This window comes from Staurois parvus, unplaced genomic scaffold (assembly GCF_062004578.1).
Source record: "Staurois parvus isolate SC_StPar_1 unplaced genomic scaffold, SC_StPar_1.0 ptg000264l, whole genome shotgun sequence".
Classification (NCBI taxonomy): Eukaryota; Metazoa; Chordata; class Amphibia; order Anura; family Ranidae; genus Staurois; species Staurois parvus.
Window position 1 is genome coordinate 8,954,358 of NW_028318060.1, and position 19,861 is coordinate 8,974,218.

At 45.6% G+C, this 19,861-nt stretch overlaps 1 protein-coding gene across 4 annotated transcripts in view; it reads left to right on the forward strand.

Moving 5' to 3' along the window:
• KCNQ5 (potassium voltage-gated channel subfamily Q member 5) overlaps positions 1-19,861 on the forward strand; it is a 689,873-nt gene that overhangs the window by 635,743 nt on the left and 34,269 nt on the right. For all 4 annotated transcript variants that reach the window (XM_089681376.1, XM_089681374.1, XM_089681378.1 and 1 more), the window contains one exon: positions 13,645-13,865. In XM_089681376.1, coding sequence (XP_089537502.1) covers positions 13,645-13,865 — 221 coding nt within the window. The remainder of the gene's footprint in view (positions 1-13,644; positions 13,866-19,861) is intronic.

Below are 19,861 nucleotides of genomic sequence, written 5' to 3' on the forward strand. Positions count from 1 at the left end.
AAATAGTCCAAGAATTTCCCTCTTCTATACGATGACAATCTTTTGTAATCATTATGTATTTCTTGGTGAACAATCAGAGCCACAATGTACCATGAGATGATGCCTCAGCTATTCCATCATTCATATATATCTCCACATTGCTCATATCGTATGGGCCTAAGCTCCTATTCTTGCTGCCTGGAATGTGGCCGGGCCTTGTTGTGCACCAGGAGGAACCTAGGACCACTGCACAAGTGTAGGGACTGACAATGGGTCCAAAGATTTCATAGCGATACCTAATGGCAGTCAGGGTGCCATTCTCTAGCCAGTAGAGGTCTGTGCATCCCTCCATGAATATGCCTCCCCAGACCATCACTGACCCACCACCAAAACAATCATGCTGAATGATGTTAAAGGCAGCATAATGTACTACATGGCTTCTCCAGACCATTTCACGTCTCTCACACGTGCTCATCTGTGAAAAGCACAGAGTACCAGTGGCGGACCTGCCGATTCTGGTGTTCAATGGCAAATGCCAATCGAACTCTATGGTTATGGGCAGTGAGCACGGGTCCTACTAGAGGACGTCGGGCCCTCAGGCCACCCTCATGAAGTTTGTTTGTTTCTGATTGTTTAGTCAGAGACATTCACACCAGTGGCCTGCTGGAGGTCATTTTGTAGGGCTCTGGCAGTTCTCAGCCTGTTTCTCCTTGCACAAAGGAGTAGATACCGGTCCTTCTGATGGGTTAAGGACCTTCTATGGCCCTGTTCAGCTCTCCTTGAGTAACTGCCTGTCTCCTGGAATCTCTTACATACTCTTGAGACTGTGCTGAGAGACACAGCAAACCTTCTGGCAATGGCACATATTGATGTGCCATCCTGGAGGAGTTGGACTGCCTGTGCACCCTCTGGAGGGTCCAGGTATCGCCTTTATGCTACCAGTAGTGACACTGACCCTAGCCAAATGCAAAACTAGTAAAAAACAGTCAAAAAAGATGAGTAATGAGTAGGGAACAAAATGTCATTGGCCTCCACCTGTAAAACCATTCCTGTTTTGGGGGTCATCTCATTGAGTGCACCTGTTGGTAATTTCATTAACACCAAGGCAGCTGAAAGTGATTAACAACTCCCTCTGCTACTTAACTGACCAGATGAATATCCCAGGAGTTTAATTGACTTGATGCTATACTCTGATTAAAAAGTGTTCCTTTCATTTTTTTGAGCAGTGTATATTATATGCTTTAATAGCTGAGGCCTCCCCTCTTTATTCCATCTTCTAGTTATTAGACCAACTGCCATCCATCTTCTTGTTCACTAATGTCCATCCTTAGACCTAGCACTGCTACTATACAAACTGTATACTTATTTTTGTATTGTTTCACTGGCCAAATGTTGTGGCCATTTTCGTTGTTAACCTCATTCTCGCATTAAAAGAAATTTAAAAAACAATTGTTTTAAATCTACAGACAATACCACCATTATATGTTCTCTCCTAGACTAGAGCTGATGGGTGCTGTAGGGGTTTCAAGAAGCTGCGTGAAGCACAACAAAGGAGTAATGGAAGTATATAGGCTGATTTTGCTGATCTCCACTTCTGAAAATACTATATGTCTGATGGCCATATCAGGGGCGGACTGACAACCCATGGGGCCCCCCGGGCAATAGGGGATCATTTGGCCCCCATGTCCTCACCCACACCCAAAAAAGCCTATGAAAAAAACAATGAAAGGTACCAGGTGGTATCTCATGGGGCCCCCTACTGACCCCGGGCCCCCGGGCAGTGCCCAAGTGCTCGAATGGTCAGTCCTCCCCTGGGCCATACTGATTCACTGGTCTCAATACTTTGAGACACTGACACGAGATACACTATATGGCCAAGAGTATTGGGACACCTGCCTTTACACATACATGAACTTTAATGGTATCCCAGTCTTAGTGCATAGGATTCAATATTGAGTTGCAGCTATAACAACTTCAACTCTTCTGGGAAGGCTGTCCACACGGTTTAGGAGTGTGTCTATGGGAATGTTTGACCAGTCTTCCAGAAGCGCATTTGTGAGTTCAGACACTGATGTCGGACGAGAAAGCCTGGTTCCTCCACCCCAAACTCACTCATCCATGTCTTTATGAACCTTACTTTGTGCACTGGTGCGCAGTCATGTTGGAACTGTTCCCAAACTGTTCCCAAAAAGTTGGGAGCATGAAATTGTCCAAAATGTCTTGGTATGCTGACGACTTAAGAGTTCCCTTCACTAGAACTAAGGGGCCAAGCCCAACCCCTGAAAAACAACCCCCACCATAATTCCCCCTCCACCAAACTTTACTTGGCACAATGCAGTTAGGCAAGTACCTTTCTCCTGGCAACTGCCAAACCCAGACACGACCATCAGATTGCCAGACAGAGAAGTGTGATTCATCACTCCAGAGAACACATCTCCACTGCTCTAGAGTCCAGTAGTACTGTTGTTGTACTAATCTGAAGGCCACACAAAGTTTGGAGGTCTTTAGCTATTGACTGTGCAGACAGTTGGTGTAAGGGACCGCCTGGCGGTACCACTAGCACTCCACTGAATAGGCGTCCCCAGCGCACGGAATCTAAGTCCCAGGGTGCTTGTTCACCAGGGCCCCTGATGGTGGGGATGGACTTGGAGCTCCCCGAGACCAGGTCGTGACTACTGGGTGCGTCCGTCAGTGGTAGTAGTATGCGCCAAGGGCTCCCACGGGGAAGAGTCTGATGTGAGGAGGTCAGAAGACCCCACTGCAAGGGATGGATGGATGGATGAGCAAGGTCAGACGGGCCGGGTCGGTAACAGAGAGGACGGCAAGGTACAAGGCAGCGGGCATAGAATGGTCGGGTCACACACCAGGTCAGCAACAGCAGGTCAAATCCAATCAGGGGCATTCAGGAGAGAGGTCAGGCAAAGCAAGGGTCAGAACAGGAGAAAGCAGCAAGGTCAGGTATAATCCGGGTCAAAACTTACAAAGGGTACAGGTTCACAGGTTCACAGGATGCAGGGAAGACCAGAAGGCACTGAATGACAGCTCAGGGCCATTTAAATATCCCGCGCTGCGCTGCCATTGGTGCCCAGCGGGCGGCCGCGGCTTCTACTGCGCATGCGCGAACTCGAACGCCGCGGCCGGCCCGGACCTAGTGCCCGTGTCCCTGCACAGGGCGGTGCACTGCGCCGGGACCATCGCGGCAGGGATCGAGGAGATCCCTGACAGTTGGTGACTTCTGCGCACTGTGCGCTTCAGCATGCACTGACCCCGCTCTGTCATTTTATGTGGCCTACCACTTTGTGGCTAAGTTGCTGTTGTTCCCAGTTGCTTCCTCTTTGTTATAATACCACTAACAGTTGACCGTGGAATATTTAGTAGCAAGGAAATTTCACAGATGGACTTACTGCACAGGTGGCAACCTATCACGGTACCATGCTTGAATTCACTGAGCTCCTTAGAGTGACCCATTCTTTCACAAATGTTGTAGAAGTAGTCTGTGTGCCTAGGTGCTTGATTTTATACCCCTGTGGCCATAGAGGTGATTGGAACACCTGAATCCAATGATTTGGAGGGCGGGCCCAATACTTTTGGCAATATAATGTAAGTATGAGTGTGCAGATCAAGAATTCTTATTTCAGTACAACTTCACTTTCTTTTGCTTATTCTGAGACTGTGACAAAGAAAGTACTAAAGTCGAATTCCAGACAAAAGAGAAAGAAAAAAAGAATAGCCAATTAAAAGATAAAATAATAACACCAACATTTGCTGCAATACTCACTTTCAATCCAGAGATTTCCCCAACAGTATTTTTTCTCTGCCACTAGATGTCCTCAGTCTGAGGACCAGTATCTATCTTCTACTTCCTCTGTGCCCAGGTTGTTCTTGAACTGCCCCAGCCTGTGTGTGGACAGTGAAAGGAGAAGTGGTACAGTGATTAGCTCATCTGTAACTCTGCTTTCTCGTGCTCTCAGCACTTACTGTCAGCTCATGAACTGGTTGGCTCCATGTATTGCTTCTTTCTCTCACACTCTATCTCTACTATATTGGGATGGCAGAATGCTGATGCCAGATCAAATTCAGGAACTTGCACTGCTTACATTTAAACAATGCATTTAATAATAGGATTATAGAGCTGAATACATTTGGTTTATACCTGTTTTGAGTTCAGAAAAAAAGAAAGACAGGGAGGCTAAGATTTTTCAGCAGGAGCTCAGTGATGGCAGCCTCTATATCCATTTTTAAATTCATGGCATTGCTTACTGAAGCTGATGCCCTTTAAATTAGTGTTTGAAACCTAGGAGTAAAAGAAATACATTATGAGACAAACAGAGGCTTCTGCAAAGCATATTCTGAAAATGCAAGCTGTGGTGGTGCTATAGCTTCAGTACCTTAAATCACATAAAGCAAGTATGTAAATGAAGAGTTTAAAGCAAAGTTCCAGCTGATTTATAAAAAAATAAAAGTCAGCAGCTACAAAAACTGTAGCTGCTGACTTTTAAAATAGAGGCACTTACCTGTCCCATGATCCAGCGGTGTCCTCACCATGGCTGGTTTCACCAGCCATCTTCTCTCCCTGGCGCCAGCATCTTCAGTGTGGGCACCCAGCTGTGACAGCTTGCGGCTTCACAGCCAGGTGCCCACTGCCTATGGATGAGTAGCACTGCGCTTTGTGAATGGTCCTGTAGTCTTCTGGGACCTCTCAAGTGTCCCAGAAGACTACGGAGAGGGAGGGAGGACAACATCGGCTTCCAATCGCCTTAGGTGATCGCAGTGGACGTCAGAGCGGGTACCTGTCAAATTCAGGTACCCGCTCCCCCCCTGCTCCCCAAAAGTGCAAATCCTTAACGGGGAGCGGGGGACAATGCAATAAAGCGAAACTTCCCCTTTTGGATGATGCTCCGCTTTAAACTTTTCCTTGACTTTCCTATTTTGAATATTTCTGTCAGTCAGTGGCTCAATGTATTGAGGCTTAAGGATCAGCACAACAGTCAAGCAACTATAATTGAATAAAGGAAGTCAATAACTGCAGCCTGTTCATGGCAGGTTTCCACTAAAAAAGCTGGGTGTCTTTGGAAGTCATCTTAGTCAGTAAATTGTGAATGCTTGTAGAAATAGTTTTGTTACTTTAGCAAATAAAAAAATTGTTTGCTTAATCTTTAAATAGAAAGAACTTGTCCACATTTTCCCACTATTAATGCAATTTGTCATGCACTAAATAGAGCATGAAAAGTGAATTAGAAATTCAATTATTGATGCCAAATGGTTTTGTTCACTTCTACACATTATATATTTACAATGCAGATTTAAAGAACTGGAATTGACCTATTTTTATCATACTGATTTCTGTTTGTTTTTTAAAAGGAAAGCAGGACACACTGAAACAGGACTGCAGATATTCTACTACACGTTTCATATGTGCAACAAGATGTGACAAATTCTCTTTGTGGACCAACCACTAAAACAGTGGTCCTAAACCAATAGCTTGAAGCCACACTTGGCTCTCAGCTATCTTTACTGTGTGGCTGCCAGCCAACACCTGGTAATCTGTGAAACCATTGCATTCCAAGTTTAAATATTTAAATGAAATAGGCTTCATTAAAATACATTAACTAATAACAGAAATTAATTCCTATTATAAATTAAATAGAAATGAGGGGAAGTTTGCTGCACACCATTTAATTAAATGCTAGCTTCTTAGGCACTGAAGGGATTTGACACTTCCTTTCACAAGAAAATGTATTTATTTATGCATCAAATATTTTTAATAGTTTAATCGTACCAGTATATACCATCCAGATGTTACCTTAAATTCCATGTTACACTGTTGCTTTAGATTTGTCTTTTGTTACTTTCATTTCCTTATACATTCAAATTAACCAGTATTTTACAGGCCTTGCCAGTAAAAATGGGACTTGTTGCCAAAGTTATTATTAGGTTGTAGATCACAAGGCTGTGCTTATTTTCCAGAAAGAATGGCAACCTAAACTCCAGTGTAACTGTACCTTAAAGTAAACCTGTTATAAACCTAGGCTTTTAACATTTAGTATATCAAGGATTTTGCATAGGCAGCAGTTATCTACAGCTACAACTGTGACCTGCACCCTTCCTTCTGCTCCTTTTATTTCACTGACGTAAGCCAGCCATAGATGGAGCAATTTCCTTTCCTGTAACCACGAGTTGCAGGAAAGAAAATTGCTCAATTACCCCATCAACACAGTTAGTGTTGATGGGGGAATCCCTCCAGTGGAGCCATTGCATTCTATAATAACTGGTAGTTATAATCGCATGCAAATCCGACAGACTGGTTGTACCCAAGTTGATCGATGGATCAATTTGGGTACATTCAGCCTCCTATACGCTGGTCCCTGCTGAACCGGACAAGATTTGAACCATCTATTTCTGACTTTAGGGATTATGTAGATGGAGCCACATTTATGTGGAGATGTATTGGATATTATCATGGCAATGGAAAGCCAATGCTGGCCAGACACAGTCATACATTATTTTAGATCTGGTCTATAATTAACATAGATTGTTGTTGGCAAATTTTATTGATAGACAAGATGTGAAAACAATCTGGCTGCAAAAAGCAATCAATGCATTTGCCATTTTTTCAAGTTTAAAAGAGCACTCACTCCTTCATACTCATATGCCTTCTACTTGTATGCCAGTAATATGATCATATCATTGTAATTATCATAAGTGAACAAACTATATTAACATGTTTAATGATTGTCTAATTTGACTCAGATAATTCAGGTCTTGAACATATCAATCTTTTTCTTTGTTGTGTCTTTGGGAGTGGAGATGGAAAATCTGTTTACATTGATTTAATATATTTTAACTGGAAATGTGTTTTCATAGTAGAAATCATTTGCAGTGATATTTAACAGTATACTTTCTTTACAAAATTGTGAGATCAGTGAAGGAGATTTTACAATCATTTTAATGACTTTAATTCATGTACCATTGTCCTGTGTTTTAACTGTGACAGAGTCTTGCACTGAACTACAGAAAACTGCAAAACTACAAATCTGATATGTTTTCCAAAACTGTTAGTTGGCCTAGCTCATTTATTATTCTATATTATAAGCAATTGTCATATGGGCAAGATACAGTGGCATAAAGAGATGAGGAACATTTTATTTTCAAATTTGTTGCACCTAAAAAACTATTATATTTATTGATTATAAAAAGTTTCCTAAACTGGGAACACCTCAAACATTTGTTATATGAATATTGTGTTTATAACTGTTACTATGCTATAAGCCTAAGAGTTAAAACTGCAATATTTGGCAGGCAGCATACCTTTACAACACCTAGATTAAGCTATAATTTACATACCCATAAGCATCTGCCTGGGAATTTACCTAATTGGCCTTTTAAAAGCAGAGAGAAGGAAATGTGAGCTATAAACATAAATCAGTTGCTTGTATAAATGCAATATGCAACACACAGAGATCAGAACAGATTAATGTAGAGACAATAACCGTATATTTTACAGAAAAGGTTTGTCCTAATCTTGTGGGAGCAGCATTATAATAATTACATTTAATTAATTTGGCCTTAGCAGAACATTTGCTGGAAAGGAATAAACTAATCATGATAAAATAAATGACCTAAAACAGAGGTTCTTGAGTAAAAGCAGTTATATCCAAATCCAAAAATCCAATATATAAAAATAACATATTTTTAAATGATATATATAATATACTGCTGCAAAGTAGCAGCAGCACAGTTCAAAACCACTTCTCCTTACTCATATAGATAGTGTCTCACCATTTAATTTCTGCTTCTTCTCTAGTGTAGATGTTGGGTATGGCATCTAAGCATGGGTGGTGGACTACTAACTTGCCCGTATCTTGCTACTCCTATCATTCAGGAGTGATAAACACTCATGATTAGATTCAGAAATGTTACTGTCTCCTACAAACTGGGTGTTCACTCTGGCCTGGGACATTCTCATTAAATAACAAGTTGTAAAAAACATTTAAGAATTAATATTTCTCATTTTATATAGTCTTTTTATCAAAATATGCTTTTTTTAATGCTTTGCTGCCAAATGCTTCTAAGACTGGTAAACTGTACTACTACAGGTAGTATTACAATTTTGATTACTCCATACAGTCATAGAATCATTCCTTGTTGCATCTTTGATTCAAACAGTCATATCCCCTTTCACTAGATTATGCCCAACCCTTTGCCCTTATGGTGCCCAAGCATCAGAAACTTTCCAGGGAACAATCAGGTAGAATTTGTGGCAACAATCACCTTCCTCTTACACGTCTATCTAGTCATCCTCCAATTTGCCCATATTCTCTAATCTAGTTGTTTGATCACACTCCTCTAAAATCTCAGGCCCTCTGTCAATACTATGGAAACTGTGGACATAGTCTTATTGAGCACAGGTATCTCTTTATCAGCCCGCTGTAGCAATTGTTTTTCTCATCAGATGCATTGCACAACTAAGGCCAATGCCTTAAATCAATATTGATATGGGTTCATCACTGCTCCTGTGCTATTGAGGACATCTGTAGATTTGGCTTCTGTATCTCAGTTCTCTTAGAAAGCTTCAATGGCTTTCAGCTGGCCTGTCCAGTTAGACATGTTTCCTTGAAGCTAGCAGCAGTCTCTCTGCCAGTCTGCATGCAGGTAAGGCATCATGCACACTAGGCTCTTCTGAATACTTTTCTCCTGACAAGAGAAAAGCAGTGTTAAAACGTACCTAAAGACACGTTTTCACTGTGTGTATGTATATATATATATACACTCCTACAACTCCACTCCCTCAACCTCCTAGCCATCACAGAAACCTGGGTACAGGCCACTGACACTACCTCCCCTGCGGCACTCTCCCATGGAGGTCTCGTCTGGTCCCATTCACCAAGACTGAGCGGTCACAAAGGTGGTGGTGTCGGCCTGCTCCTATCACCGCTGAGCACCTTCCAGGTCCTCCCTAACCCCCCCTCCCTAACCTTCTCCTCCTTCGAGGCTCACTGCATCCGGCTCTTCTCACCCACCCCCCTAAGGATCGCAGTGATCTACAGGCCCCCCGGATCCATAGCCCGCTTCCTGGATGACTTTGCCGCCTGGCTTCCCTTCTTCCTCTCCTCTGAGCTACCGACCATCATCCTCGGGGACTTCAACATCCCCATCAATGACAACACCCCAGCTACCTCCCAACTCCTCCACCTAACCTCCTCCTTCACACTCACACAATATACTCAATCCTCCACCCACATCAATGGGAACACCCTGGACCTCGTCTTCTCCCACCTCTGTACCCTTAACCACTTCACTAACACCCCCTTTCCTCTCTCCGACCACCACCTCCTCACGTTCTCCACCTCCCCTTCCCCTAACTCCCCCCCCCCAGTGCGCCAAACCATCACCAGCCGCAACCTCCGCAACCTGCACCCGGCCCCCCTCCACTCGGCTGCCGACCGCTTAAACGACAGCATCCTTCCACTGTCATGTCCTGACCTAGCCACCTCCACGTACAACGACTCACTATCAGCTACCCTAGACTCTCTGGCACCCCTAACCACACGCAACATCAAACCCAGACCGCTCCAACCATGGCAGAACGACCACACTAAATGCCTCAAACGTCGCAGTCGTGCGCTGGAGAGACTATGGCGCAAAACCAGGTCCCCTCATGCATTCTCCCTCTACAAATCTGCCTTCCTCACCTACACCTCCTCCCTCCACGCCGCCAAGCAGGCCTACTTTGTTAACCTGATTAACACCCTCTCCACCTGCCCTCGCCGACTCTTCTCGACCTTCAACTCCCTGCTCTCCCCCCCCCTCCTCCACTCAGTACCTCACTTACCGCCCACGAGATTGCCACTCATCTCCACAACAAGATTGACGCAATCCGCAAGGACATAGTCAACTTGCAATCTACCTCCCCATCTAGCCTCCCCCCTTCCATCACCCCCTCATCTCTCCCCTCCTCTGACCTCGCAACGGCACTGCCCCCCACCACACCCAAGGCCCTGCCTACCGTAACCCCCCCATCACTGCACTCCTTCAGCCCTACTACCACTGAGGAAGTCAGCAGAGTCTTCTCAGAAGCCCGCCTCACTACCTGCCCCCTGGACCCTATCCCCTCTCAACTCCTCCGGTCACCCCCCTCTTCCCTCATCCGCTCCCTTACCCACATCTTTAATCTCTCCCTCTCTACTGGCGTCTTCCCCTCCCCCCTAAAACATGCGCACATCATCCCCATACTCAAAAAGCCCTCCCTGGACCCCACTGACCTCAACAACCTCAGACCAATTTCCCTGCTGCCACTCACTTCCAAGCTCCTTGAGCGCTTGGCCTTCGATCGCCTAAGCGCCCACCTGACTGACAGCAACCTCCTTGACCCACTACAGTCCGGCTTCCGTCCCCTACACTCCACCGAAACTGCCCTCCTCAAAATCACCAACGATCTACTAACCGCCAAAGCCAAAGGCGACTACTCTGTCCTCCTCCTCCTAGACCTCTCCGCGGCCTTTGACACAGTCGACCACCCCCTCCTCCTTAATAAACTACTCTCCCTTGGCATCAGAGACACCGCTCTCTCCTGGTTCTCGTCCTATCTATCCCAACGCTCCTTCAGCGTTTCCTACAACGGTGCCACCTCCTCCTCACTCCCCCTCTCTGTTGGGGTCCCCCAGGGCTCTGTCCTTGGACCCCTTCTCTTCTCCATCTACACCTCCTCCCTTGGCAAACTCATACACTCCCACGGCTTCAATTACCACCTCTATGCTGATGATACTCAAATCTACCTATCCACCCCTCACCCCCACATTCTCCGCCCGCATCACTCACCTCCTAAACGACATCTCTGACTGGATGTCGCTCCATTTCCTCAAACTCAACCTCTCCAAAACCGAGCTTCTCATCTTCCCCCCAGCCCGCGCCCCCCCCCCCATCCTTTCCATCACTACCAACAACACCACCATCAATCCCGCCCAGCAAGCCAAGGTCCTTGGCGTCATTCTGGACTCAAACCTTTCCTTTCAACCTCATATCAAATCTCTCACAAACACATGCAGGCTCCACCTCCGGAACATCTCCAAGATACGCTCCTTCCTTACCCCAGACACCACTAAACTACTAGTACACTCCCTGATTATCTCACGCCTGGACTACTGCAACTCCCTCCTCACCGGCCTACCCCAGTGCAGGCTCTCCCCGCTTCAGACCATCCTGAACTCAGCGGCCAGACTCATCCACCTCACCAGCCGCTCCACCTCTGCCACCCCCCTCTGCCTCTCCCTCCACTGGCTCCCCATTGCCCAACGCATTAAATTCAAATTGCTCACACTGACCTATAAGGCCATTCACAACACTGCCCCTAACTACCTCACCGACCTGATTCCCAGGTACCACCCTACCTGTACCCTTCGCTCTTCACAGGACCTCCTTCTATCTTGCTCCCTGGTCTCCTCCTCCCACGCACGACTGCAAGACTTCTCCAGGTCCTCCCCCATCCTCTGGAACTCACTACCCCAATCCATCAGACTGTCACCTTCCCTCCTCACCTTCAGGCGCTCCCTGAAAACCCACCTCTTCAGGGAAGCCTACTCCACCCTCACCTAACAGCCGCTGCCCTTCCCTCCTCCTACCACTCCATCCCCCACAGCCGTTTCCTCCTGTGCCTCTACCCCCTCCCTCCTAGATTGTAAGCTCGAAAGAGTAGGGCCTTCTTACCCCTTGTGTACTGTTTGATGTTACTGTTCTGTTTCATGTATTGTCCCCCCTCTATTGTACAGCGCTGAGCAAACCCTTTGGCGCTATATAAACTCGATAAATAAATAAATAATAAATAAATATATATATATAAAAATGCACATGATTTTGCACTTACGCCACTGACGTATCACTTCTGCTGTGGACTATCACAACAGGAGTCCCAGCAAACAGATGTTCTCTGGCATCAGTGATTGATCAATGGGGCAGCACAGTGGCTAGCACTTCCACCTGGCAGTACAAGGGTTGTTGGTTCAAATCCCAGCCATGGCACCACCTGCCTGGAGTTTGTGTGTTCTCCCTGTGCCTGCGTGGGTTTCCTCCAGGTACTCTGGTTTCCTTCCACACTCCAAGACATGCTGTAGGTTAATTGGATCCTGTCTAAATTGGCCCTAGTATGTGTATGTATGAATGTGAGTTAGGGACTTTAGCTTGTATGCCCCTTGAGGGTTAGGGACTGATGTGAATGTACAAAATATATTGACGGCGCTATATAAGTACCTGAAATAAATAAATAAATAAATAAATAAAATTGATCATGTGTCCCTGAAGAGCTAGGAACTTGATCCATCACTTCCCCTTGTACCAGCACCACCTAGTGTACACCAAGCACATAGCTAGGCATATACCTAACCCTTTGATCACCCTAGATGTTAATCCCTTCCACACCAGTGTCATTAGTATAGTGATTAGAGTATATTTTTAACACTGATCACTGTATTAGTGTCACTGGTTCCCACAAAGTGTCAGTGTAAAAATGTCTGCCGCAAGATCACAGTCCCGCTATAAGTCGCTGAACGCCACTATTACTAGTATAAAAAAAAAGTCCCATAGTTTGTAGACGCTATAACATTTGCACAAACTAATCAATATATGCTTATTGGGATTTTTTTACCAAAAAATATGTAGCAGAATACATTTTGGCCTAAAGTTATAAAGAAATTTTTTATAGTAGAAAATACAAAATATTGTTTTTTATCCAAAATTGTCAAAAACATGTTCAGGCGCATCAAGCATTTGGCCATATATTTATTTATTTCGCCAGAATATTAATTTATTCTGGCCATTGAAATGAATACACACTCAAGAGCTAAATGAGCCTAGCCACCTTTCCAGGTGTTTAGGCGCATCAGGAATTTTTTCTGCCCAAATGTTGTTCTTCTGAACCCTATTTTGATGTGTTCAGATTTCTGCCCCTAAAAGCCCCTACCTCTAAACTACAATAAATGCATACTAAAATGGGCGTTTGAAAGCTGCAATGTGCATGAGGCTTTAAAGGCTTCTAACTGCAGTGGGAGCCTTAAGCCCCAGTACATCTAACAAAAGTATAGCTAGCAAAGTGGAGCTTTCTGGCCATCTCAGTATTGCTCCAAAACTGTACCCATGCTATATCACAACATACAAAGAGCATGCCAGAAATTCTGCAAATCCATACCTTATAATAGTTTTTTTATTATAGAATAAAGTTTGGACACGCATGAGAATGTACATTAAGTAAATATATAATATGCTTGCTGACAACTAACGTGCATGTTTACTTTCAACTGTGAATTAAGGATACTTTTTTCTACATTTTAATATAATTCAATTAAATATAATTTTTTTAAAATATATATTTCCAGTTTGTACAGTATTTTGGGTTCATCAACATGGGTGATTTTAATTTTATGTGATTGAGAGAATTAACCACTTGTATGCTTCATTTACAACACATTGATTTTAAAATTACCCATGTAATATAGGCTAATGATTTTTGTCTTTAACTATTTTTACTGTAGTGATGACAAACAGCAAGAATGAGGGTTAGTTTACAAGCAAAAGTAAAATATATTTAAAATATATTAGAAATCCTTCTGCTGATCTGTAGTGTACTGTTTATAATGGAACAACAAAATCTAAAACATGGCCATCATCTTTTCACAGCCAGAAATTAAGCTTCAAGGAGCGTGTACGTATGGCAAGTCCAAGGGGGCAAAGCATAAAGAGCAGACAAACATCAGTAGGTGATCGTCGTTCTCCCAGTGCTGATGTGACTTCTGAGGCGAGCCCAACAAAAGTACAGAAAAGCTGGAGTTTCAATGACAGAACTCGTTTCCGCCCTTCTCTGAGGCTAAAGAGTTCTCAACCGAAACCAGTGGCTGACAGTAAGTTTTTCTTTTCTACCCTAGATCCCAAAGATAGCATGCCAATAAAAGCTATTGTACTTTATTACAATACAATTATCAACAAATTCAGTAAATCATCTATTCATATGCAGAAGTTGAACTTTACCATATTATTATTATTATTATTATTATTATACAGTATTTATAAAGCGCCAATAGTTCGCTCAGCGCTGTACATTACAAAGGGGGACAGAACATGTGACAGAACAATACCAATACAATGCAAAACATGAGGGGATCGAGGGCCCTGCTCTTTCGAGCTTACAATCTAGGAGGGAGGGGGTGGTGGCACAGGAGGAGATAGCTGTGGGGGATGGAGTGGTAGGAAGAGTGGAGGAGGTCGGCAAGTTAGCAGGGGGTGTGGTAGGCTTCCCTGAAGAGATGGGTTTTCAGGGTGCGCCTAAAGGAGAGGAGAGTAGGTGATAATCTGATGGGTTGGGGCAGGGAGTTCCAGAGGATGGGTGACACCCTGGAGAAGTCCTGGAGGCGGGCATGGGAGGAGGAGACCAGGGAACTAGAGAGAAGGAGGTCTTGTGAGGAGCGGAGTGTGCGTGCTGGGCGGTACTTGGATATTAGGTCAGTGATGTAGTTCGGGGCAGTATGGTGGACAGCTTTGTACGTCAGCGTTAGGATTTTGAATTTGATCGGAAGCCAGTGGAGGGATTGGCAGAGGGGGGTGGCGGAGACAGAGCGGTTGGAAAGGTGAATGAGTCTGGCAGCCGTATTCAGGATGGACTGAAGCGGGGATAGCCAGCGGCGAGGCAGGCCAGTGAGGAGGGAGTTGCAGTAGTCGAGTCGTGATATGATGAGGGAGTGGATGAGCTGTTTAGTGGTTTCTGGGGTTAGGAACATGCGGATTTTGGCGATGTTGCGGAGGTGGAGTCTGCACGAGTTTGTTAAAGATTGGACTTGGGGCTGGAAGGATAGGTTGGAGTCCAGAATGACACCCAGTACTCTGGCCTGCAGGGCGGGTTTGATGGTAGCGTTGTTGGATGTGACGGAGAAATCAATGAGGGGTGGTGTCCGGGCTGGGGGGAAGACAAGAAACTCGGTTTTGGAGAGGTTCAATTTAAGGAAGTGGAGCGACATCCAGTCTGATATGTCGCTCAGTAGGTGTGTGATTCGGGCTGAGACCAAGGGGGTGAGGTGGGGGGTTGAGAGATAGATTTGTGTGTCGTCGGCATAGAGGTGGTAGTTGAAGCCGTGAGAGTGTATGAGTTGGCCAAGGGAGGAAGTATAGATGGAGAAGAGAAGGGGCCCGAGGACAGAGCCTTGAGGGACCCCAACAGAGAGGGGGAGTGAGGGGGAGGTGGTAGCATTATAGGTAACGCTGAAGGAGCGTTGTGACAGGTAGGATGAGAGCCAGGAGAGAGCAGAATCTCTGAGGCCGAGGGAGTGTAGTTTTTTGAGGAGGAGGGGGTGGTCGACTGTGTCGAAGGCCGCAGAGAGGTCAAGGAGTAGGAGCACTGAATAGTGGCCATTAGCTTTGGCGGTTAGCAGGTCGTTGGAGAGTTTGAGTAACGCAGTTTCGGTGGAGTGTAGGGGACGGAAGCCGGACTGTAGGGGATCGAGGAGGTTGTTGTCGTTGAGGTGAGAGCATAGGCGGGTGTAGACTAGGCGCTCGAGGAGTTTAGATGTAAATGGGAGCAGGGAGATGGGTCTGAGGTTGTTCGGGTCATTGGGGTCCACGGAGGGCTTTTTAAGTATGGGGGTGATGTGTGCATGTTTCAGAGGGGAGGGGAAAGTGCCTGAGGAGAGGGAGAGATTGAAGATGTGGATGAGGGAGCGTAGGATGGAGGAGGAGGAAGGTCGTAGGAGTTGTGAGGGGATAGGGTCGAGGGGGCAGGTGGTGAGGCGGGCATCAGAGAGGATCTTGGAGACTTCCTCGATGGTAGTAAGGTCAAAGGTGCGGAGTGTGGGGGGAGCTTCAGTATGAGGAATGTAGGGTGGGGTGGAAGAGGAGGTCAGAGCAGTGGTGGGGCCGTGGGAGAGGGGTGATGAGGGGGTAGCTGAGTGAGGGTGAAGGGGGTTGGAGAGAGTTTCAGCAGCGACGAAGTCCCTGCGGGTTATGTCGAGGGGGAGGGGGGATAAGGGGGTAGCTGTGTGAGAGGGGACGGGTTGAGAGGGCGTGTGAGTTGCGGCAATGTCCTTGCGAATTGTGTCAATCTTGTTTTTGAAGTGATTGGCAATCTCAAGGGCAGTGAGTGAGGTGCTGGGTGGAGGTGGGGGTGGAGAGAGTAGAGAGTTGAAGGCAGAGAAGAGTCGGCGAGGATTGGAGGAGAGGGCCTTGATGAGGGTCAAGAAGTAGGCCTGTTTGGCAGCATGGAGGGAGGAGGTGTAGGTGCGGAAGGCAGATTTATAGCGGGTGAAGGCTTGTTGGGATTTGGTTTTGCGCCATAGTCGCTCTAGGGCACGACTTTGTCGTTTGAGGGTTTTGGTGTGATCAGTCTGCCAGGGCTGGAGCGGTTGGGGTCTGATGTTGCGTGTGGTTAAAGGCGCTAGTGAGTCAAGGGCTGTTGAGAGCGCATTGTTGTAGGCGGTCAAAGCCAAGTCGGGGTAGGACAGGGGGAGGATGCGGTCGTGGAGTTGGTCAGCTGCAGAGTGGAGGGAGGCAGGGTTAAGGTTGCGGAGGTTACGGCTGGTAGTAGTGTGACATTTGGAGGGGTAGGCGTTGGAGGACGAGGAGATAGAGAAGGTGATCAGTTTGTGGTCAGAGAGAGGGAAGGGGGTGTTAGTGAGGTTGTGGGGAGCGCAGCGGTTGGAGAAGACAAGGTCCAGGATATTTCCGTCAGAGTGGGTGGTGGATTGTATGCACTGTGCAAGTGCAAAGGAGGAGGTTAGGTGGAGGAGACGGGCTGTGTCTGGGTTGTCGAGGTTGACAGGGATGTTGAAATCCCCAAGGATGATGGTGGGTAGCTCAGAGGAGAGGAAGAAGGGTAGCCAGGAGGAGAAGTCATCCAGGAAGCGGGGTATAGATCCAGGAGGCCGGTATATCACAGCAATCTTCAGGGGGGTTGGGGAGAATAGTCGGACGCAGTGGGCCTCGAAGGAGGAGAAGGATAGGGAGGGGGGGTTTGGGAGGACTCGGAAGGTGCTCTGCGGTGACAGGAGCAGACCAACCCCACCACCTTTACGACCGTTAGGCCTGGGTGAGTGGGTCCAGGTGAGACCTCCATAGGAGAGTGCAGCAGGGGAGGTAGAGTCAGTGGGCTGGATCCAGGTTTCTGTGATTGCTAGGAGGTTGAGGGAGCGGGAAACAAAGAGGTCGTGGATGGCGGTAAGCTTGTTGCACACCGAACGGGCGTTCAGGAGTGCAAATGAAAACGGGGGGGAGATTTTAGGGAGCAGGGGGACAGATACTAAGTTGCGGGGGTTGCAGTAGGACGTGGAGGTGGGAGGGTGTTGAGCGGGTGAGGGAGGTGGAGGGCCAGGATTCGGGGAGATGTCCCCTGCGGCTGGGAGGAGGAGAAGGGTGAGAAAGGTGGCATGGGAGCGGGATGTGCAGGAGCGTGAGAAACTACTAGTGGAGGTGTTGGGGTCAGTAGGAGAGCGGAGTAATAGGAGGAGGTGGTGGGTGCCATAGAGGGGCGAAGGAAGCAGTGAGGACACAATATACAATTGTTTGGGAGGGGCAGAGGGATATAGTGAATGAATTTTGGGAATGGAGGAGAGGAAAATGAGAAGGAGGAGTGGAAGAGGCATTTTGGGGAGGTGAAGAGAGCAATAGTAGGGAGATGATAGCAGTGAGGGGGAAATGTACAGGTTGTGGGGTGGAGCAGAGGGGTAAAGAAATGAGATTTGGGAACAGAGGATAGTAATATGATAAGGAAAAGAGGGGGCATATTATATAAAGGTACACAGAGTGGGACTCAGGCATGTAAGAGGTATATATCATATCATATATACCATATATCATATACCTCACGGGCAGCACAGTGGATAAATGGTTAGCGCTTCCGCCTTGCAGTACTAGGGTCGTTGGTTCGAATCCCCACCACAGCACCAGCTGCCTGGAGTTTGCATGTTCTCCCTGTGTCTGCGTGGGTTTCCTCCGGGTTCCTCCCACACTCCAAAGACATGCTGGTAGGTGAATTGGTTCCTGTCTAAATTGGCCCTAGTATGTGTATGTATGAATGTGAGTTAGGGACCTTAGATTGTACACCCCTTGAGGGTTAGGGACTGATGTGAATGTACAATATACATGTAAAGCGCTGCGTAAAATTGACGGCGCTATATAAGTATCTGAAATAAATATCAATATATTGGAGGAAATTTACTAAAATTGGAGCACTCAGAATCTGGTGCAACTGTGGTTGGGAGCCAATCAGCATCTAACTTCAGCTTGTTAAATTAAGCTCTCCAATAAAACCTGGAAGCTGATTGGTTACTATGAAGAGCTGCACCAGATTTTGCTCCATGAAGTTTTAGTAAATAACCCCCATTGCATTTTCACAGGCAGCCAGCAGGTGGACCTTTCTTGTCAAGTTTTCCCCAACCAAATGAATGTCTCAGACATGCTACACCTCCACTTCACTACCTCTGGCATGGGCAAACACATTAATTTTAAAAGATATGGAACATTAGAAGAAATACAATTAGTGGCGTAATGTGTTGTGTATGACAGTGAATTTTTAGTGTGTAGTTCGTTAGAGGGCATAGTTTAACCCTTTCATGATCAGAGGCTATTTAAACCTAGATGTCCAGAGCAAATTTATGAGCATTACTATGCTTGAGTTAACTTGATAATACTTTTATATCCAATTTACTTACCTAATTTCTTAAAAACTTTTTTTTAAAGGATATTTTTTTAAGCATTTAAAATTAATTAATCTGTATATCACTTAAACAGCTGCAACCTTAGCTATATTACCTGTGGGATGATATTCATAAATGTAAACGTAATGCCGCATTTGTCTTCTCTACAATGCTGGGATATTTTTTCGCATGTTGCAGATTTTCTTTATAGACATCCAGTATCAGTGGTAGTAGAGAAGCTGATGTATATATTCTCTGAGTTAGCCTTTAAGTATGTACTTTTGAACAGTTGCATTTGCTGCTGCTGCAGATACATAGGATTTTATTTCCCAGTATTATGCCCCGTACACGCTATAAGAAAATCGTATGAGGACCGATTGTCTGATAATTGAATCATTAGTGCACAGCTTTTGAGAGCCGATCACAACAATTTGTACGACAATATCCGAAGGGACAAGCGCAAAAAATGTTCTCGTACAATACCATATCGTATGATTTTTGTTTAATCAGTACAGTAGTGGTCTGAAAATACAATACAAATACAACACAATACATGATATCACTTTCTAAATTCTTTTCTTTCATAGGAGAATTTTCATATCTTTAGTAACCTTTTCACTTTTGATGTGAGACTAGCAGGTGAAAAAAAAACGGAAGATCTTTCATCCAATATTCTCATGGTGTGTACTGGGCATTAGGCATTAACTAAGTTTATACCTACTCCCACCCCCATTGTAAGTCCTAAATACCCTGTATGACCAACAGCAGAAATGTTATTTTATGTTTGTGTTGTTTTGTTGAATGCAACTGTGTGTCAAGCAGTCACTTGTCTGCATAATTAAATCTAGGAGATTCTGTGCCCCGCAGGGGGTGGGAGGTGAGGTTGATCTCAGCAGGAGGTACAGACAGCACAGTTTCCTGTAGCTGGATAAAGCCAGACTCATTGTCACTGGGTGTTTGATTGAATTGAAACATAATTTTATTTTTGTGTTGTTTTGTTAAATGCAACAGTGTGTCAAGCAGTGGGCTTGTCTGCTTAATTAAATCTAGGAGTTTCTGTGCCCCGCAGGGGGTGGGAGATGAGCTTGATTTCAGCAGGAGGTATAGACAGTACAGTGTCCTGTAGCTGGATAAAGCCAGAGTTGTGGGCACCTGATGTTTGAGGTTTGGTTGAATTGAAGGGACAATATATTTTCCCTATGCTGACAGAAAGTCTCAGA